At 43.1% G+C, this 23,637-nt stretch overlaps 1 protein-coding gene across 4 annotated transcripts in view; it reads right to left on the bottom strand.

Annotated features, from left to right (window-relative positions):
* LOC111269477 (serine/threonine-protein kinase DCLK1) overlaps positions 1-23,637 on the bottom strand; it is a 93,121-nt gene that overhangs the window by 25,340 nt on the left and 44,144 nt on the right. Inside the window, exon 1 of one of the 4 annotated variants that reach the window (XM_022849109.2) lies at positions 19,498-19,955. The exons of the other annotated variants lie outside the window; for them this stretch is intronic. Within the exon in view, the coding sequence (XP_022704844.1) occupies positions 19,498-19,546 (49 nt within the window). The 5' untranslated portion in view covers positions 19,547-19,955. Of the gene's footprint in view, positions 1-19,497; positions 19,956-23,637 lie in introns of those variants that run through there. 4 annotated transcript variants of the gene reach the window in all.

Genomic DNA, 23,637 nt, shown 5'->3' with positions numbered 1-23,637 from the left:
TCATTCACAGTGGTACTTTTACTATACGATGATATAATTTTATTTATGCACACTGGACAGGTGTACCATTTACAACGGGACGTGATAGATCCTCGTTGTTTGTCCGCAAAAAGAAAATTATCACATCAAAGTTGACGACATGAAGGCAAGGTCCACTTGAGTACCTTCTGCATCCAGGAAGAAGCGCTGCTAATAATAAACAGTAGTTTGCCTTTTTATTATACCTGTACAAGCTTAAGCACTAATATCCGATTTAGACCAGGTTCAACAATAAGGGCTCTGCCCGTCTACTATGAGACAGATTAAAAAAGCGAGCTACTAATCTGCTTTTAATTGGGAAGATCGAATAAGTTTTTTTTTTAATGGTAATTAAACAATACTCAGAAATGCGAATGAGGATAGCGTTAATTAATAATAATAATTAAACGATCCCTTCGGTGACAGTGATGCTTTTAGTTTTCAGCTAGGATTCATGCTTTCAGTTAGCAGTTCTCAGATGTTTCTGCCACTTATTATATCTTTCTAGATCTACGTATCCACGTTAACGGTTTATTTGAACTAATCGGTTAGCATTTAGCAAACGCGGCTACAAGCTGTTGGCTAAAAAGGCAAGCAAACGTTTTTGTGCTGAGGGCAGACTGCACCGGCGGCAGCGACCGCGAAAAACCATCAAGATGGACTCGTTCGATTTGAAATAATCATGAATCCGATCATAGAGGAGCAACGTGCCTCCCCTGGCCGGCCGCTATGAATGAGCAGATGAATTCGGCGACAAAATGCTGTCTATGCAGAGGAAACTTTTCTTTTCCTGGAAAAACAACATGGGACCTCTTGCGCACGGAACGAACAACCACTTCTGCGACAACAGCGTTTGCTTCTCACGGGCCATTTGGGAAAGGATGGGGGTAGTATAAAGGTTGCGCTCTCACATCGGTAACACTGTGTGCTGACTAGGTCGGAAAAAGAAAGCTTCATATAGAAGTTCATTGTTCATATAGAAGTTCATATTGTTTCATATAGAAGTTCATTGTTCGCCCGAGTGAACGATGCAAATTTATCGAGGAAATGTGTCCTACGTTCCACAGATGTACATCTTAATATTATTTCCTATGGGATTCTGATGGATGCTGGTTTCTAAAAGCAATAGGGAGCGAATCATGATTTTGTCGGTGTCGACATAAAACCCTTTGAAAAACGTTGTTCCGCAACAACGATATGTGCATGTGGTCGTGCATGGTGTTCCCAGACAGGTAGTGTCTCCAGAACTTGGACTTCGTTCTAATATTTCGACGAACGTCCAGTTTTTCCGGTGCCAATTAAATAGCGTTATAACCGACATATTCCAGCTACAAGAATTTCAGGTCGTTCACTTCGCTGTAGATAAGGTTTGGCTCCTTTGTCGTACCAAACGCCCTTTTTCGCCCCCACTTCTTTCACACCTCTTACGACGTTTTAGTAGTATTAACACGACGTCTTTACTACCATTATTACTGTTGTTTTCAAAAATTTAGAAAAAGTTGCAAGTGCAGACCGTCTACGTGCTCGCCGATGAGTACGCTAATAATTCTGCTGCCACCACCGTTGGAGGCTGAAAACAAAACAAAAGCAAGAGACACTATAATAACCGTAGTAAAAACAATAGAAAAACGGTTTGCCGTTTAGTTAGCTCGTTTGTTGTATTAGGCCACCGTATTTTTCCTGATTCCCTTTTCGATTTCTCTACGTTGTTCGTTTGCCTCCCTTCTCTGGCTGTGTATTCGTGTGCCTCGCCTGACATCGTGATTGTGGGCCTGCGTCATCCGCCGCCATTTGTTCAGTTCATTTTGTTTTCGCCCCTTAGACGCAAGCGCGGACCAGCAACTAAGTTTTGGATTTGAGGAAAACGCTGGGAGAAGTTTGCCACGCCGCCTGTGCTGTCCGCCAGACTAATAATTAAACGATATAGTAGAACTTCGCTGGTGAACAGCAGCATGCAGCAGCAGCATGTTAGCATCACAGTGTCACTCAGTGAAGGTACGCATGAGCCTTTTCAGGTGAGCCAAGACAATGCGATGCTTTAATATGTAACATGCACAGGAAAAAAACAAACGAAGAAAGAAAATTACGGAAGGCGAAAGGCAAGATACGCTTTTCCCCGGCTGTTCCTTATGAGCTTCCTTCTGTTGCATTGTCACAACCGCCTCTCTTGTTTCACGCAGATGGTGGGTATAGCATCGTAACGAGATTAGTGCTATCTTGCCGCAAGTGTTCCTTGACTCGCCGACCTAAACCCCGCCACCTCAGGGGTCGACTTTTGCTCAAGAAGAATTCATTTTCCGCCATCTGTCTCATTCCGTATTTGGTTTTTTCATTCCGCTGTTATGCCTCTATTGTATGAAAGGCCAAAACGGAAACCCAACATCGTTTCCATGGCCGTCTCTTCTTGAGGGCTGCTTCTCGATACATACCAGCTTTGTCTAAAGCTGGGAACAGTCGTTGTTTCAATCAACAGCAAACTTCCGGTCTATGCGTCGGTCATCCTGCACTCTCTTCTTTGTCCGCCGTCTATTGCCTTCAAAATCACTTGCCCATAGTAGTTGTCTGGCGAGCGCAAATAGGGAAAGAAAAAAACAGAAGGAAGTGTTCACAGAGGGTGTTTGCGTGGGCGTAAGCGCCTAGGCCAAAATCTCATTTGTCATACTGATGTTGTTGCTGTTCTTATCGGCACGAAGAGCTGGTCAATTGGCTTTCCGCTAGATCCCCTATGTTGCAGTTCTCTCAATGGGACAGCAGGCCTATTGCCAGGTAGCATGCCTACTCTTATTTATTCTGTCGAACGAACAATAGCGGCAGCAGTATTAGCATCACCAGTAATAGCAGCTAGAGAAACGCTTCGCACTTCAATTCGCAACAACCTCTATTACACTAGGGGGTATTTCAAACGACTCAGGCGCGACCACCACGTTCCTTCCTCGCCTTTTTTTTGATTGTCTCTTGACGTATCCATGCATCATTTTGCCTTCGCCACCACAAAGCGCCTCCATTCTCAATAGGCTTATATTCTCGAATGACAGCGGCGACAGCAGTAGAAGGTGCGACGAGCAGTCGAAAACGCTATTGAAAACTTCATTATAGGCATCGCACTGCTACGACTGGGTCCTGCCCGTCAACTGGTGTTCGCTCAATCTCCCTCACGTAAGGAACTTCATAGATTCCTAGTAGCCTATGAGCCCCCCCCCCCAACCCCTTGATGAACGTTTCTTCGGCTACTTGTTGTTGTTGTTGTTGTTGCTGTTGGTCTCGACAGGTGCAGCATTAAGCCTAGTGTCATCTGAGTAACAATCGAAGTAAACGAAAAATTAGAACAGAAGGGCCCATAGAAGTACCGTTATGTACAGAGCTTCATTGAACGAGTGAAATGGATCTATCCCTGTTGGCCATGACGACATGTACGAGAAAAAATGTCACATGAATGTGACCGCGTCTTTGCAGACTAGAGACAGAGATCAAGTATTATGAACACATAAAATGGCCCGTCAAAGAAAAAGTGACATGTCTTATGTTGCACATGCAACTACCAATGATTCAATTGATCCTGCTTAAAATCAGTGCAAAACATGCCTTTTTACACGATTAGGACCGCTGTGATCGATCTATCGTCAAAGTAATATACAAAAGAAGCTAATACAAACCCTGGACATCTAGCTTCTTTTGCAATATCAATGTTTTTTTCAAAAAGCTTACACGTTAAGGACAGCAGGAGCAGTATGGAACAGATCCATTAGCATATAGTACTGTCGATGCTGTAGCGGAAATCGAAGAATCGATTTCAATACATTTCTATATATACACTGTGGTGATGATAACTGTGAATCCTGGCTACGTTTAACAGCTAATTGTGCGGTGAAGCTTTTGCATTGACGGTTAAGACGAATGGACGTTCCGCTATGGATAAACACACTAATAAACATAATAAGTCGTCGAGAGAAAATTGTCGATTTGTCCGCAAACGGAATTGAACAAATATTGTTCTCAACTACGGTCGGACAACCGAAATGTCCTGGTGCGCGAGTGTTATCCCATCGCTCGGCCATTAATCCTATAGCTGAGGACGCACAAACTCATATTTACGTAGATATGTGGATAGTATACGAATGCTACGCCAGTAATAAAATGACGGTAAACGGACAACCTACGCCGTCTGAAAAATATTGAACTTTTACATTGACAGAGTATTTAATAATAGGAATAAATCTAACGTAGATATACTGGTGTCAGTACCAGGTGATGCCAGTTACATCATAACCGTGTCTAAGAGGTTGTACAACTACGACTTTTACGGAGAGTTTATTGGACTGTAAACAAAATCTAGGAGACATATTTCACGTGAATGGAAGTAATAATTGTTGCTAATCGCTCCCTTTGGATCGTTGACGTTTGTCGGAAAAAACGTAAGAGGGATGCTTCAAGAAACTAAAGCCTACAGTATTCCATACGAAGGAAACAGATCTCACATAATAAGCTCATGATAATTACCAGGTCACGCACACGTCAACAAACCAAATTAACACAACAGTATGAAAAAACGTCTACGTAGATGAATGAGCAAGAAGATCTCTGCTCTACGTCAGTTCTGCCTGTAGACTTACGAGACACTTGTTGACTCTTGTTAGAAGACGGTCACTTGAGAGCATCATTACAAGTGAGTTGAATTTTTCGAAGAATAGGACGTAACGCAAGCATTAGTCCAGGACAGCCATATCAAAAGCAGCCAATCCAATTCTATGAACCCACCGCATTACTAAACGTCCTATTGGTTACATTCATAATTCATACCAATTGGCCGAAAATAGGAACACCCAAGATCGGGTTGCTGGAATAAATTCAGCCGCAGACTGCCTACAGCGACAGGAAGACGATGACCTTCGACGGCCTTAGTCATTTGGCGACATCTTTTTTTCTTGACATATCAGTTTGACCTGCAGCTACTCTATCTTGAACTTTCATCATTGTATCTGCATTGCTGATTGACGTTAAGAACAAATTTAAATTAGCCTATCTTGTTCGATACGAAAAACAATGCTACTCAAAATACCCACTGCGAGGCGGAACAAGACCCAGTCAGCGTGTCTTTCCTGAGCGCTACCAAGCCTTAACATTGAATGCACTAGCGTATAGAGCTTCTTTTACAAGCAAGCTAAGAAAGACAGTTACATTTCTAGCTGGGCATTCGCTCTGCGTGGAACAACCGAAGCATGACTGGACTGACAGGTTGGTAGTGACATTACCGGTGATCGGCGACGCCTGCTCACTATTTCGAAACTGATTATTTATACTTTTGAAGACTTTCTGTTTACGTTTAAACGAGTAGTGATAGGGCATTTTAGAAGACCCTTATCAAAGGCTCGCCGCTAAAATTCTACTGAAGAACCTGGGTGAGTCGTGTAATCTCCTGCTAACGCTGGAGGGTACCGCTAGGGAGTTTTTTCCACCTAGCAGTCGACTACCCGCTTGGAAACCAGCTAGGGCTTCTTTTGTTCTATTGCAAGCTCGGCTATTTCGGGAAGGGCAGTTTGTATCGCTGGCGTTTTAGAAAACGCAAAATAACACAGGAGCATAACGAATCCATGGATGTACATACGCTGTATGCTTGTGCATACGCAGAGGCATCACAAAACGTTTCAGCGTAGCTAAAATTGATGAGCTTAAATTTTTTCAATAAACCGCTCGTCATACCTAGTAAGCTCTGCTCCAGGCTGTATGGGTGGGCGACCTTTAGACCGACCAACTGCTATCGATTCGAGATCCGAAAGCCCGGTGTTACAGAGCGTTGATTGCTAGTTTACTTTCGACCAAAACCGTTGTCGATATCCAAAACTGGTATAAGGTTTTTATTTCAGTTATTCATTCGTTCTACTGATCTATATATTACAGGTATTCAAGTAAATAAAAAAAATCATTAGTACCTCTAGGCACGACGTTTGTTTGACCACTAAGCAATTCTACATAGTTTAGTGTGAAGGAAAATTACAAATGTCTTTGGTAGAGTTGATCGTAACCAGCTCGCTCCTGCTTCAGAACAAATAAATCCAGGAGTAACTACACGGGCGAGACAACGATGACAGCTAACACCGAAAACAAAGCACAGACCTTGTGAGGGAAGTGACAAAGGCTTTGCCCGTCCTCATTATTCCTGCCCTCTATTGACATCGCAGGGCACGCTTCCTGGTCCTGGTTTACCAAAACAATACAGCTCTAGCACAGAAAAAAAGTCCAGCTTTACCTAAATAAAATATAACTACCTACTGATTAAACCCTAGCTCCTCTGATGTGATCCTTGACCCTTAATCTAAGCATCTCTATCACCTTTAAATAGATAGCCATGTGCATGTGTCCATCTTCCTAGTAACAGCACTCATCTGTTCGTTCTGTATTGTCATCTCGGTGGTTTCGCTAAATCCATCCCGCAAGCTTTCATAGGGTCACTTGTACCACCTAATTATATCCAACGACAATGTGCGTGTTTAACGACTTTTACCTATCCTCGTACGCTTATAAAGCAGTTCATAGTTAGTAAGTGTATGCAGCACAAACTTCCTGAGCAGTTGGTAGATAGTAGGTAATCCTTAAGCGTCATGGAGCCTAATAAAACGTTAGTGTTTGTGTCCACGTTCCTATACGTTGGTCTCAGCGAACTGTTCTGTTCATGCGTATGCCGCCACTCGCAGGCCACTCTACCAGTCCTGCTGCTATACACCGGGGCAACGTTGACTTTAGCTCCTACACCGTTTATGAGTCCAAGGGCTAGCTGCACTTACGTCGCATATGATTTAAAAAGCTAGTAAAGCTCGTAAAGTACGTCGTTTCGGAGCGACGGCGTCACTAAGGTCATCCGCCCTGTGTAGGCATACAGACAGTAACGGTCACGTAGACCCTAAGGATAGTCCAGGCACAGTCGCGCCACCCCCGCAAGCCTTCACCGAATTTTTTTTACTGGGTCCGCATATTTGGCTTATTTCAGCGTACAACAACTGTCGCCTAATAATAGAGTTGGCGTACGAACAATAGCTGTATGGAAGGAGTAAATTAGAAGACCGGACCGAGATTGGCAATAAAGAGCTTGCCACGAGCACCATAAGCTTACTTAATCTAGGGACTCTTCTGCAGACTGCCAGCGGCAAGGTCTTAGACGTAGAAAGTGTACACGTTTGTAGCCGACTGAGCTAATTTATTACATGTAAGTGTGCCACGGCAATGAAGGCACATGGTAATGATATCGATCTAATAAAGAACTTTCTTTATTAGATAGATTAACGACTAATGAATTGGCTTTTCGGTAGATTTTCACTGAATATCCCCTATAGAGGACAATTGAAGAGCGGCTTGAACGTCAATATAGCAGGCATACGGCTTCCGATGCTCAATACAAGTATGATAAATGGGCAATTCATTACTTCGAAACCTCTGCAGAGCCATTGAAATCACTGCATGAGAAAATATATAGATGTTAACGATTTACTAAGCTTTTGTTAACTTCATTCCAAAACAGAAGTGTACGCTAGCTTCTTTACTATAGAATGTATTAGGGAGATTAACAGTGTTAATATTACAATTATGACATAATTATCTTTCTCTAGATCGATCTAGAAGCTGATCGCCCAGCGGCCGCGGCAAATATCACCTTGACTTTCAATTAAGCCAGTCGGACAAATGAATGATCGCAGCTATAATTATCCGTAGCCAATAATAATGAATATCTGAAGCCGAACTGTGAACTTACCGTGACGCATTTTGCGTTACAATCGATCTCAACTAATTCGAACAGTAATAGCAATTTATCTTGCAAACGAATTTTCAAACTTACCTTGGACGGTGGACCCAGTATAAAATTGTATTACACTACGGTCATCGGTAGCTAAACACATACTTTTTTAGCGGCTCCCCGATAAATAGCATCAGTTGGCCTCCAGCGTAAAAGTACTCCAGTTTATCGAAACGGTTATTGGCCTAACAGTTATAGTAGTGCTGCCTCCTATATACAGCCGTATGCATCTACCGTCTAAAATATATATATATGGTAATAGAATGGCTTGACCAGCGTTGAGTCTACCCTGTGACTATATCGGGTCGCTAGTGCATAACAGCGCCTATGCTGCCAAGCTGATTAACCCACTTTCTAACTCGACGGTGACCCACGATACATCCTGCAGAAACTATGTCGTTGTTATGAGATCACGTAGCATGAGGTTAACAACGCATTGAAAACACGTTGAGATGTGCCTGCGCTCGCCCTTATTTCGACGTCGCGACGCAACGGCGTAATCGAACATTTCCAGCCTGTCCAAAGGCCTTACCTACGTACCTGAAGTAGAGAAATGATTAGCTCGGAAAACCACGCTGACAAAATATTCGCACCGCACATGTTTTTACGCTGTATACAGCCGTGTTGGCTGGCAGCGAGGAGATGCATGAAGCATTGCTTGTCGCCAGTCGATTGTTGCACCTATACGACGTTCGTTCTGGGTTGATAATGGATCTCGGTACTCGATATTTCTCCCCAAACTATGTTCGTGTCAAGGGAATAACGCGTAGAGAGCGCACCCGAACAAATTCAATCTACTTCAATGAAACGCTATTGCGAACCCGTTTCAGACGTCACGCCACGATGTACACGGGCGCTAGATAATATGAGTCATTCGAGCAATAGCTGAATACGCGCGTCAACCTGTTCAGCTGAATTCATTATAGAAAATAAATCAACTATGTTTAATACGTTCTAAGTTGGGCATCCATTTGTGGCCAGCCCACAAAGAATTCGTTACGTTTTATGACAGGTGGACGACATGTTTTTGACGTTTCCATTGTGCAATTTACTATGAGCCGCAGTGGACGTTGCCTAACAAAAAACTTCGCTTTTATTATCAGCATATATGCTGTATGACATATAAACACCAGCGTCGTTTACTATCGGCAGTTTGTCTTTGTATACACAGGGTAGCATCGATATGGATAACCGGCTAAAATTTCAGACAAACCCGACGATTCATCACTACGTATCGTCACAAAATTTTTAAGAAGATAAATTCAGGCATACACACTCATCCTCCCATATGAAATGTTCGAACTTATTGCAACTAGAAACCGCCAATCGCAATTTGTATTCGATCCGGCTACCAGATGCTATTAAAAGGACAGATCGTTAAAGCTGCCGCCAGTGATGACGGTAATAAGGGCCGTACTGGCCGCATACATATGCATGTGTCTGTGTGTATATATATGTACATGTATATATATATATATATATATATATATATAATGGCGATAATTCGTACAAGCGCATGCGCTGGTACATACATAACGCTACCCTAGACTAGACGTCAAAAAGTCCGCTAAATCTCTAACGCTATTTGCATTGCTAATAATGATATTAGCACCTTTCACTATAGTACCCAGGCCTCATCGATGGGTGGCATTGTGGACATATGTCCGTGTTTAGGTACGCACATAGCACCCACAGCGGCAAGAAGAATTGTTCAAACATGGGTGCCTTCGTCGGGATTCGTTGCTCGCTTGAGTACATGTACTCGAATGGCACTAGGCCTGATACTGCGATAGTAGCGCTGTAATCCACAATCTACGATAGCTAAAATGATGTCGTTGCGTCCGTCACTGTTCAACGTTCCTCAGTTCGTTCAGCGTTCATGACGTCAACGTTACCGCAGGTTTAGTGAAGGGTATAATAAAGGGAATATTTCCAGCAGCGGCGTGTCACTGTACATGCCGATCCATTCCGACGTAATGGCAATTTATGTTATGCGGCTGCCAATTGCTCTCATGATTTTCGCGAAATCTGTTTTTACCAATCGACTAAACATATGAATAGATGAAAATATGGGTGAGTGAGCCAAATGGGATGGGTCACCGGCACAAGTTATACTAGGACAAAAAACACATTACATCTCCAAGTGCTGACCAGATAATTTCAAACACGCGAAACACCTAACAGTTAACGTTTATTGCTTATTACATACATACACACGATATGCCTATATTTACCACTGTTTTGTTGATTTGTCGCAATTGTGACGCACAGTATTAAATCGATCACCTTGATTGAAAGCGACACCTGTCGAAGCTAGCGCTACGACAGAGTCGGATCCCATTCGTTGCTCTTGTGAATACTTGAAAAACCAGATGCGCGATCTGTGCCTGTTACCTTGATGGTGGAAATATTTGTCTGTGGTTTAATGAAACTAGGATATAATCTGTTCGCGAGATATAGTATCGTATCAGCTTTTATGCAACACAGAGCTTCGTTTTAACATACAGACGTTACGGCTACAAGTATCAATGCACAATAGCAATATAAATAAAAATTCGTCAAGTTTTTTACAGCTATTCTTTGTATTTAATGTTAAAGTGAAGATTTTCTAAAAAAATGATGCTCAATCATTTATCTACTGAAAAAGAATTAGCCTAAAAATGTTAACAGAAATTTACTGGTGGAGTTTTTTTTTGTTGGTTTCTTAGACAAAGACATTGTTGAAGAAGATTTCGATCATTATCGATTCGATATCGCTGCTACCTGAGTGGGCCGCACTGCTAATTAAGTGGACTCCGCTCTTCTCAATGTAGATAGGCGATTTAAGAGCCTCCATTATGGTAGCGATAATGACCACGGAACAGCGAACCGGACGAGGTCGAAGTACAAAATTAAAGGTCACTGCGCAAATAAGCGCTGAGTGAACCGATCCAGTCATTTGTTTCTTACCATTTCATCCTCCTGGTATTATAATAGTTACAGAAAAGACTATGGAGTACTTTCTTGAAATATCAGCATTATTAAATTTCACCTGTTCAGCTTTCCAGGACATGTGCCCGGGGTAAAGGCGCGAACTTTCAGGGAAACTGCTAGTAGTCCCTACTTTGATCCTTAGACTATTGATTAGCTACCGGAATTACAGTAAACCCTGTTTTTAGATGTAGCTTGCTTCAACATAGATTTCTGTACTTACTGTCTGTATTACCTAGTCTTTATTGATAAGATGCCCCCTTTGGGCTGTGTAAATAGCTACAGGATAAAGCTGTCCATGGACTGGTTTAATTTATGTCTCAAGCCTCAATTGAGTTCCTATGTGACCTGTTGGTCGTAACATGAAAAGCAACGACATATATCAAGGACAACTTTTCAGGATATCTTTACGCTAGAGCAGGGCAAACAAAACCGATGAACGAATTGTGCCTGTTTTTTTACCGCCATACACCGACAGCGTAGCATTTGATTGACACCTTCAGGCTTAGACGACGACGGACCGACGACTTACCAAGTCCCTATAAATAAGATGGCACCGTGCATCGACTGCCAATCGGTTAAGCGGTTATATGAAGACAAAAAAAAACGATCAAGAGGGGGGCCCGTCCTTTACGAAATGACTTAGCATCAAATTAGTCATTGAATGAACGAATAGATGACAAAATAGCTGGGAACGGAGTCAGCTTGTGGCTTACTGTGCCAATTGAACCTGTAACAATTGCCCAGCGATTTTATTAATTGCATTTGCATTAAGAGAGGAGTGTTATCGACATCTTTGGAAACAAGCCCTGAGTGGTTAAGCTTGAGTTACCTTGGATTTTTCAAACAGCGCTACTGCAGCGGCTCTCGCACCTGAATCATGACTGTGTCTTGGTTTTCGCTTGCGGGTCGATTGTACCGTCGTTCTGTCGACGTTCGCTGCTTAAAGATTCTTTCCTGGAGCATTAGGTCGAGCGACGACGATGATATAGACGACACAGTTACTTGCTTGGCTGGCTAACTGGCAATCCTGTACTGATTGTTGGACAACGACTCAATGAACAGTCACCGAGCAAGCGATATCTATTAGAAGCGAATGGTATCGAGTTCTCTTCGAATATATGAAACACAATCCGCGCAGATTGAAGTTCGAAACAAACCACAGCCACAGACGTATGTATTCACGCTGGCATCGATGGAGCACCCCTCACTCGACGGAACGCTATCGACTTACGGCTGCTAGGAAGAACACCGGCGCTAAGAAATCATAAAGAAAATGAGCGTATGTCATGATACTATTGCGAATAGACATTGAACTGTATCACGCCAACCGTTATCAACGCAACAGTTGCTGTTTTTAGCGGACAACAGCGTCCCACCGCACGAACGAAACCACTAGAGGCGCTTCGCTCGAAGGGCTGGGTTTACGTACTCTATTATATGATCAAATATCTAAACAATTACCCTTTTCGAGTGGGAAGTTGGCCCCGCGCAGGCTGACTCGTTTGTCTGGCTGTCTGGAACGCGAAAAAATCTCGGGAAAAACACCGCAAAATGATCATAGCATTGTCGTCATCGGCAAGATTCTAATCGCGGATCAATGCCCGCTTGTGCAATGTAATCGTTTGTCACTGATTCGTCAACCGGAGGCCCCTCGTTTTATTGCTACCTGTCACATTTGTCGCCCGTTTCTAGAAGTTCCTCGTGGCTATACCAGTTAAAAGTGACGAGTAACGTACTGCCGATAATATGCTATTAACAGAAGATACTGAAAGCATCTTAGTCATATTCTCATTGTGAGTGCTAATGTTGTATTAATAAGCATGCATTGACAGTATATTGGCTAGCTGCTGTTATATCCAATAAAAAAATACTTTTTTTTTTTTAAGACATTTGCTCCACAAGAACAGCGGCCTGCTTGTCAGGGACGTAAACATTATGATATCAACAATCACGATGAAACCATTGAAGACCTAGCCATCTATTCCATGCGAAACGTAACAGTCAGTGTCGGACGGAACGGGAACGGTTGGGTGAAGAAGTACCAGCTCACAGAACGATTTACCATGCCGGCGTTTTGCCATCCAGAAATTGCCGACTACTAACTGTGCTTTTTATTTAAAATCTGTACCTTAAATTCATTCAGTTTTACCTTACGCGTCCTTTACGTGTCTACTGCGTCAGGCAACAATACGCTGGACGGACTAAAGTCTTTGCTCTATTTCCACGAAGCTGGCAAATGAAATGGTTGGTTGATTGATCACAACAGTGTCAGACTTCAGAGCTATTGTGTGACATACCATTTTTCCTTGCTTACGTATGAACACTTTTGTTTCGGGACTCTCATTCGTTTATATGTATGTATGTATGTATGTATATGCGAATTGACGAATAAATTAAACGCCTTCCCAGGGCACATTGACAGCGCATACGCATCTCTATATTGAATCCTGATTTTCATTACGTTACTCTTCGCATCGGATCCATAGCCGCGGTAATCACGTTTTTCATTTACTATCATCACCATCATTGTGGCCCTCGACGTTCTCACGGTCGTTATTACTATTCTGACTACTAATATTCTCCCCCCACGAAAGCACATGTACGCCTGGGCTCCTATCGGTAGAACGACTGTTGAGACCCTAATAATTAGAACTAGAAGCTGCTGCAAATCGTACGGCGATGGACAAGGTTGAGTCAGTCTACGTAATCGCTACGACCTGTTGTTGATGCTATAAACAGTTGAAAAGGCAGACAAGTCATTCGTTCACAGTCGCTAGACGCGGAAACAATCTAAAATAATTCTCATCGTTGGATGACAGGAAGATGTGCTCGCTTGTCTTCAATCTCGCACAGTTACGCCTCCATTGGTATTATTGATAAACATAGCCAATACAGGCATGTGTGCGTTACTGATTATATTCTGTAGTAATTTATGCAGTAAAAAACATAGACATCGACTATGTAAGTGTAACAGATAAATACATTATAATCCACCGAACAATTCTCACTAGATACCTACTGTAGCTATCCGATGGCAAAGAAAAATAATCCTATAAGCGATAATGAAGCTCGGAATGAGCTGCTCGAACAGGTGTGATTCCGGGGAAGTGTGTTTTAAGTGAAAAGTTTCAACATATGAAGCTCAAGCGGTACTCGCGAGACGTGGCTGTGCTGGTGTTGAAAACCTGTGAGCATTAAGTTTTACACATAGAGCACGTTTTCCTTACGTCCACGTGTCAACTTTCTAATCCAGCACGCTGCTATAGTATAAGTATGTTCACAAAGTGCCTTTATATATGCACATGGGAAAGCTAAAACGATGAATACTCTATTATTAATATCGCCCGCACAAACGAATCAGACATTGTTGCTATAGTATGTTTGCCCCCGTTCATGATATCATTATTGCTGCCGTTTTGTGCAGGGGGAACAGCGTTGCGTGGGCCGCCATATTTGTTATCCATTCAACATATACAAGCTCACATGACGAAGAACTCTCCCTCCCGGTTCGCTACCTTACACGTGGGCAGCAATGACAATTCTATATAGCCAAGCACGGGTGACCGCAGCCAGATGGCCGACCGAATGAACCATCGAGTCCTAGGGGCCACAGGGATAGCAGAGGAAGGAACGAAAGACTAATTTATCGCCACTACCGCGCACATCACGCTGTTCGGGTAAGACGATACAGGGGGGGGGGGGGGTGACGACTGTGGCATTTATGGCTTGTTTCTATCACGTGCCTCTGCGCCATCTTTACAAGTGAAGGTCCTCTGCACGCATGCACGATACGCTAATAATTCTGTCGTTGCCGCTTTCTCGATGTCTCCAGCGTCGTGGTTATTATGGACATATGGCAATAATCAGTCTATCTGATTCACGACCACTGTGGCCTCCAAGTAATGAATCGAACCCAATGACCAGGCATTCTATACAATCGTATATGAATTTGTATGCGTCATCTGGGTGAAATTGGTTTCCAGCAGGAAACGAAGCACAATATGAGGTTGTATTTGACAGTAAAATGTTGCAGAAACTAAATCTATTGAATCTTACATCCACTACATAAACCGTTAGGCATTGCTTCCGATGAATGACTGCCTGCACAATAGCACGAAATATGTTTACGCCCAGGTTCGACCCACTGCGTGAATGAGTTTAACAAACAAATGGATTACCACTGTACTATCACGGGTATTAGAAGCTCTGCTACTACGTAACTGGTGTACAGATGTGAACAGTTTAAGGAAGTAACAAGTGGCATCGGTGCTAACTATTTGCGTTCGACTTAAATGCATCTTTTCCTTATCTCTCAGTAAAATTGAGAAGCCAGTGGACGATACATAGTGAAACAGTCTTCACTTTCCGTATTACACCTTATGGATCAGTACCGCCTATCAAATGTTCAAATGGAGAATAGCCTTTATTTAATTTTTCAAGTAAATATTTCGTCTGCCTGCAATTTATCTGATCACGGAACACTCCATTTGGCCTCTGAATTTCTTCCGCTTCACTCACTGAAGACACTTCAGCGCTGTGCCAAATGGCTAGACGTCTGCTAGCCATACAAAGTACAGATATACAGGCAACGAATGCTTCAACTGAGGTTACCTGAGCGTCTCGACCGCTCAGCATCACCTCTTAAACTTTTTTTGCTGACGACGTCACTAATAAAAAGGATTTAGAGTATGATACAGGCAAGATTTGTGGCGGGGGTAATGGGGCGAGAGAAGGTTCGACCATGTACCTCGGAGCACGTCTTACAGAGCAAGCGATAGCTGAGAGCAACAAGCAAACATTGAAACGAAATCGGGCGACTTTTTGGTCTTTTTTTAGTCTTTGTTTGGTACTTTCTGCTCAGCTGGCTGCATTATTCGCTTGCAGGCCCAACCCTTCACTTGGCTATCGTATCGAACTGTGGATGCTGCCAACGCGGGCTCGCGAATGAATCTGTGAAATCGCCGTCTACCTGACAACAAAGCAACAGAGCCAGTGGTGACGACGACGGGCGCTCATAACGGTAAATTAGCACTGAAGAATCGCTTCCATAGCAGCATCGGCCGTGGCCTAAGTAGCCAGCGAAAGCCAGCTGTTATTACGTTCCGAGCGTCATTACGAGCAGTTCGGCAAGATATCACAAGGCTGAGAACAGAATGTGAAACGTTAAAAAACGTCGAAGGACTCGTACTTCTAGTGGACGAACCAATCGAACGAATGGACGTATCAGGTAAAAGACGTCGCTGCGACCTGATGGCGTCCTTTGTCTATTTTGCTATGCTGGTAGCCGTTGCATAGTCAAATAACGCGTTTAGCATGTTCTTTCTTATTCTTACTGTTATTATCCTCGTCATCGCCCCGACTCCCAAAAGATTAGCTCCTTTCCTGGTGGTTACTACTATGGTTGCCTGTCTCACCAAGGTACACACTTCGACGACACAACATATTGAGGAGGCACGCCGACGGGCGGGGCAGGGTGTGGCGCCATTACCACTCAGTAAAAACAGCCGCAGCAGCTTTACTAATGAGTACTAAGCGAGCACCTAGTGGAGCGCCCCAGCGACAAAGAGCAGACGGAAATCGAGCCCACTTCGACAATAAGCGACCAACGCACTTTTCCCCTTACATTTTGCCCGCTCATCTGTTTCTTTGCTTGTTTGGTTAGATAACGGTGTTTGTGAGCAGATCTGGAGCAAACAGTCAAGCAAGTACGTGAATGCCCATACAGCGAATAGAAACATCACAATGAATGCTAATGTTCTGTGAAAGTTTCCTCAGTCGACTAAATCTGTGCTACGATAAACGCGATAACAGATTTGTCCAGAGCTGCAGCAGGAATCAAGGGTATTACTGCACCGTATTTGGTATGACGGCCACTCATGTCTGTCTGCGTACGCCTACCGCGGCATATGTGATAAACGACCAGCGTCGCCGTCATTCTCAGTCATATCATCGACCAGATCCATATTTGTAAATATTATTAGTAAGAGTGCGTGTGTCTTATGCTATAAACGGTAACCAAACAAGTTCGTGTGCAAGATAAGGCGACGTCTTATCCTAACAAACCGATATAGTATCGTATAACAGATCCAGTAACAACACACGACATGGCCGTGTACATGCATAAAGGCCAAATTCAGGTTACGTTGAGCCGCCTGCATTATTGTCGTTTTTACCTCAAACTTAAATTTGTATTGCAACATATTATTGACAGCAGTATATAACAATCATACTTACTCCGTTCACATCACATACAAACTCGTTTTAAACTCGGCATTCAATGTCTTGCTTTTATACGTTTAGAGTATCTTGTTTGGTCGCTATTGCTGATAGCAGCGATAAGGTGATTCTCTTTCACTTAATTCTCAGGTACCAGCATGTGTTTTACCGATGTCTGCTGAAGTTATTTAGTTAGTTACAATAAGCAGCATTCTACGCCTACTATATATTTAAATAGGTCTGTCTGTGCTGGGCTCGGCCGAATATGCCCGAAGACGCCTACATGGCCTCACCTATCAGTGGGTCGCTTTCTTGTTTTATGCATGTTGCTAGCTGGCTACCCAGCCCAAACACGCTCAGAATAAACTAAATTCAACTATTGCTCTCATATACATATTCGACTACTGATCTGTTGAAATGGAACCAGCTCATGGTATCCACAACAACAGCAGTACGACTATCAGGTAAGCTAAACCATGCACAGGTCTGTAGAGACAGCTGCAAAAGAACTGGCCGTGTTAAGGGCTTTGCAAAACGAATAAACGTACCGTTTTCTTTATACTCCAATTCACAAACTAATGCTCAACCCTAACTCAGCCCTACAGCCAGGTGACTAGTTAGGCCAGATCGGGTTAAAAAGATTGACTTCACCTTCTTTCGCATGACATTACAAAGCCTTTTGATTATTTGCGTCGACGTTAGGCCAAAATAGGCCGGCACTTACATCGACACGGCTTGTCGTGACGGCAAAAACCTGTTCCGCTTCAACGACAACAATGATGATATCGACAACGGCGCTCCCGCACGCATACAGTCACACGATAATCGTTGCCGATGATGTAAGCAGTCAAGCGAACGCTGTGTAAAGCAGTAACGGCTCCACGCCGGCACACAAAAGCCATGTGACGGTCGCATCACTAGGGCGTACAGTGTGTATACGATGGAGCTGGGTTCGCGGTAAAAGTAATTATCTATAACATCAACATCAAGTATTCGATCTATATGTGGGTATATATTTTTCGCATTGTTTTTTTCCAGTAACTTAGGAAAGCGTTAATAAGATAACACGAGCACTCATGAATATATTATGATTTGATTCGAATATTAATGTTAGAGCTAAAAAAACACCCAATAAAGTCTAGTTTAAAAAAGTCTATCGGGGTGGGAATCGAGCCAAGTTGCCATCTATTCTCTGGGGTGTGCTACGTAGCTTCCCCTTAGAGACAATGTATACCTGCTCTCCTCTTCGTTCGATACCCCGCTTAGCCTTTATTGTAATGTTTGCTTCGAGCAGTAATAGTAGGATGGAGAGATCCGATGCGCGCAGATCGTAACTGGCACCATGGGAAGGAGGTGGGGAGAAGGGGTAAAAAAGGAAAACTCGAAAGCCGTTTTCAGTCCGTTTCGTTAGAGGGGATAAAGTGAGAGCACTTCTCTCTCTCTCTCCCCCCCTCTCTCTCTCTAAAGTGTACGATCCCAATGAAGACTCCTTCATCGATGCCCACTGACCATGCACAGGGGGCGTCAGACAGCTTTTCCTCGACTCTCATGGAGACTCAACTTTGCCTCCCCAGGGGGGCCCTACATTATAGCTGCTGCTACTGCTGCTCATGTCACTATGACTCAGCAAATTCTCGCAGCCTAACAGCAGAGAAGCGAGTAGTCTTTTGCAACTAAGCTAAAGGGATGTATCTGAGATAGGTTTCTCACGCAGCCATTCGAAAACGGCGATCGTTCCATTCATGCCGCCTACAGGGACGTTATACTTCTCACACTGTTTCCCCCTAGCATTATACATTGCACCTGCGGCAAGGCTCCATCAGCAAGCCTACTCAAACTTAGCTATAAAATGGGACAAGAGCATAGAGACGTTCTCAGACAGAATGAGCGCGATGATCCTATGAGAAGGCGCAGGGCAACTGACTAGGAAAGAGTGAAGCAATATTGAGATATTTTGAATGTGATTCGACTGAACTTTGTATGCATCGGTATCATGGAAACATCAGCCAGCAAACTGATGTGAGACGCAGCGTGTAGTGTGATGTTAGCTTGAATTTTCACTATGACGGGCTATTGTGCGCTGGGACACCGATTTGCGTTTAATTAGTTTTTATTTAGTCAGGTCGTTTACTTTTATTTTTGTTTTCATAATAAAGGTCACGTGTGACTTAATCCGTAAGTACGGTTGTTTTCTTTCTGGCTTGACCTTGTCGATAATTAAGTAACCGTGATCGACCGTCCTCTTTGATACTCTTAGATACACTTTTTTAAAGCTTTTGGCACCCCGAGCACTTCACCAGTTGCAGAATTAGTAAGTGTTTATAGTCGGATTCATTTGAAAATTATTATAGCGCAACGGCAGTTCGAGATTCAGGACCCTCTTAGTTAGAGCCATATATATTTGTCTGGCCTGATTAAGGCATACGAAACACCGATTTCAACAAGCTGCCGTGCAGAAGGTTTGCTGTAATTTAATTCAAACACATTATGTTAAGGGAAGAACTCACGAAGGTAGAGGCGTGGTGTGCACGACATTGACGAAAAGTCGCCATGCATCAATATATAACTTAGTTTGTATCACTGGCCTGGGTCGAGTAAAACTCCGACCTTGCATAAATCACTTGCACTTGATTTGACATTAGGCGCATTTGTTGCGCCAAGGAGACAAAAAAGGCTGATATTTATCGTTCTAACAATGTCACCGTGTTTGGCTACTCGAGTTCACAAAGAGCACATCCACTGACGTTTCCGCTCGTTGCAAGCAGTCATCGTAACAGCATCATAGCACGGTACGACTTAATATCGAGATTGAAATACTAAGCAGATTGGTAAAATCGCTGAAGAGATCGTCTACGTAGCTAGCGTATTGACCAACGCTGCTGACTGGGCCGAATGCCAAGGCCGAATTTTTGCCTGCAACGTCGAGTGTTTCGTCGTGAAGCACCGCGGGAAAAACAACCTGTGAACGCATTGTTCAAAGGTGCAATGCATCCATGCTGTTCATGGAAACGCAAAAGCAAGCTTATATTCTATAGTCATTTGTTTAATCTTATAAGATAATTAACAGTGAACAGCAGGTTTTTTCTTCCAACCAAATGTGCATGACTATATAGTAGTTAATATACAGTGGTTTGTGACCTAGGCTTGGGCATTCCTAGCATTAGCTATAGGCTCTAACACCTTGATATCGGCCTGCGCTTCGACACACTGTTTAGGCCATATTGAAGGCGGGTAACTTAACAAGTTACCTTTAAGTTGCTCTTTCATTACGAGCCAGTTATCTTGCTTGATTTAACTGTTTACTCCTGAGACGCGAAAAACTATTTTTTAAACAATAATTATATCCTACAGTAAAAGAATCTATGAGAGAAAAATAACCCCTGGCGTCAAATTTAGATCACCCGCTTTTTTGACACTCTTTCTCGAAGTTTCGGTTGCAATTCATTTCGTGGGGATATGTTGACCACACCGGATGCTTTGAATGATTAATAAATACCATTGATTTTTACAGTTTCGGAGATTGGCGCTTTATGTGCCGCCGTATTATCGGTACCTATCTCAATCATACTAGTAGTAATAATAATAGGATTATTATTATTACCGCTACTATTTGGTAGTGGCGCAGTGCGCCGTGATGGTAGTAGAAGTGGTTCGTCGCTGAACTTCCTCTTGCTTTTCCTCGGCTATGTTGCGTTGGCTCGCAATGAGCGTCAACGAAGACAGACTGTTGACCACGTAGCCAATGGCGGAAGATGGTTCAGTCCCGCCGGGCCTAGTGGGGCAAGCGAGCAGAGCGATTCGAACCAAGGCACTAAGCAGCGATACAGCTGACTGCTTTCCTATAATCGCATCTAGATTCCGTCGTCTGCACGCTGGTGGCGTAGTTGGATGTCTGCGCGCCACCTATGTTTACGTAGCTTCGTGAAACTAACCAGCCAAAGCTGAATTGAAGGAAGTAAACTGGTTCCGGACGTTCGCGGAGGCACTGATGAGGAAGACCACTTCTCAGTAGCAGCGGCAAGCAAAAGTATGGCGGCAGTCGCGATGCGCTTCGCTTTCTTTTACTGCCACTCAGACGGACGAATCCGACGGATGTTTCCAGCAACCGCGATTATTTCGCTGCTAACTTTTGTACGGCGAGGGAAGGCTAGTTCTGTCTTTCGATAGATTTTCTCCCTTAGGCTCCTGCGATCCGAATCCAAAAAATCCCAACTGGTATTTACGGCGCGAAGCTCTAGCTTCGTTGGTGAACTGTGGGATTAGCCAGATTCAACAAATCGAGTCGTCTATGTAATAGATAGCAGCTGGTGACAGCATCGAAGCGTACTACTGCGATGAGTCCGAGCATAATTGAAATTGACAACGTGTCCAGTGTTATTAGTAAAATGTATAAGACTTCTCACGATACTCACACAGGACGCGATATCAAACATCCTTGCTTGAGCCTACTAATTAAAACAGCTATAGCTTGCTTTGGCATGCATTTAGCATGCGATCTGTACGGAAATGCACGAAAAATAGCTTTAGATAAAAGCAAAATAAAGCATAACACGCCATGCGCAGCGTCATTTCGAGGCGACGAAACTTTTAAGGTGACCTGAAGGTTAACGGACGAATCCTAATATACTGTATTGCGATGTTTATTGGATGACTTTTGTGATTCACTTGTACTCTTAATAAATATGTCGTTTTCCGCCAAAGACACGGTTTTTATCCCTGTGACGCAGCGAAATTCGTACCTCGAAATGGCGTAACGACTCCTATCTAATTTACAAATCCAAATTCTATAGAGAGCATACCACTGTAAGCAGCACATTCGAATAGGAACGGGTATCGGACAGTAAAGAATAGCGCCGTTTAAATTTGCCCGCTACTCTACGACAAACTAATTTACTTACCGTGTTATCTTAATGCAATACGATTCATCACAATCACGAGATTAACAAAACGAAGCGATCGCTATAGGTGATGCAGGTAGTGTCAAGCCGAGAAAATTCCATTATCCCGCTCGGCTTGTTATTAAACAAATTTACTGGCATTAATCTCCTATAACTGTACGATTCTTCCAATTAATGATGTAAACAGAAGGGGCAGAATAATCCAGCTTAATTAGGCCAACTGGTATCTGGCCTGCGCTGGACGCTGCTCTGAACAAGGTATCGAACGAAATCACGAACAAAAAATATGACAGCTATGGCTGGAACATGGACGAAAACAGGTCCAGCTTTGATTATCACGACCTGTCGCCAAATTCTCGTATCAAGATATGTATCACTGCGTGTAATTTATTATTGTGCTGGCCTCCATTGGGGCCGTTTTGCAGTATTAAGCGGGCGCAGTACAGATGTTGTCGCACATGAACCCAGCCAGTAACGGCATTAGTTCGAAAAAAAAAAACCCGCCTTGAAACGCTGAACGCGAGCCGTACGTGAACATGTCTTAATCTGTCCTTCTGGCGCGCACACAAAAACACATGCATAGTCAAAAGGCCACCTCTAACAATAATCAAATCATTGATTATTGGTAGCGTGTTGGCTAACACGAATTCTTTTACTGATAAAACTTTATCTAAATTTCGTGTGTTTCTATCAATCAATATTTTTGCTTGCCTTCGAGATGGGGGGGCAGCAGTTCAAAGGAATACAGAATACAGATAATAGGATTTTGAAAAAATTTAACATAAAATTGGAAAAAAGAATGCGTTACAATTAGTGCGGTGATCAACGCGATCAGTGTATACATTTCAAAAGGTCGTTAGTAGTAATAGCAGCGCTATTGAAGTTTATACATAGAGTTCTACTGTAGCCACCCTATAATGTTTTATAATAAAGATAATATCTAATTGCTGTATAAATTCCCCTTTGCTCAGCGCGGTAACAATAGGCTCGCTAATCATTTACAATGAGTACTGCAATTGCGACCTATGGCTCGTCAACTCGTCACCCTCGAACAAGATATCCAATGACCTAAGGACACATTTAAATAGGGCTTTGAAGCCACGTGTTGTCAGAAATGATCGGTGCGAACAAAAAAAATTGCACCACGTTCAATTCTGCTGCAACGGTAAAAAAATTTCAGTAAAAAGACCCGTGTCTAGATATTGAACTGTAGAATGCGATCGAACTTTCTTCTGTAGCTTCATCTGACTGCGACACATCAAAGCTACAAAGTAATAAACATTAGATAACCAATCGTATAACATTTACAAAAGCCTAGAAAATTACAAGCCCCTTACTTCAAGCGTTTTTGTCACAGATAAGCATAGTTGAGTGTAGATCGATCTGCAAAGTAGTCTCTAAGAGCTTGCATACATTATAATTTATTCTTTCTAGTCTATCCGTTTAGACGTAGTACACAACACAGGAACGGTAATGAAAACACAGACTTCATACGGTCCGCTTTGACTTAATGGTTTCTAAATGGGAGTGTAGGGAGAGAAGTCGCTCCCACTTATGCAGCGTGTGTAGTGCAAAGATTGACCTCGCGTAGGCTATTTTTATATGGCCATAGTCCCATGTATAATGTCCCCGTTTATTGCTTCCATCGCCTAAATCCACCTCGTGCTTTTAGCGAAAAGGGCTGATCGCCCACCGTTCCTTTTGTCACAGCTGAGACGCGAGAGAACAACGTACGTACAGACAGTTTCC

The sequence above is a fragment of the Varroa jacobsoni genome, unplaced genomic scaffold, assembly GCF_002532875.2.
Source record: "Varroa jacobsoni isolate VJ856 unplaced genomic scaffold, vjacob_1.0 scaffold_148, whole genome shotgun sequence".
In the NCBI taxonomy this organism is placed as follows: Eukaryota; Metazoa; Arthropoda; class Arachnida; order Mesostigmata; family Varroidae; genus Varroa; species Varroa jacobsoni.
This window is presented reverse-complemented; position numbering and strand designations above follow the sequence as displayed.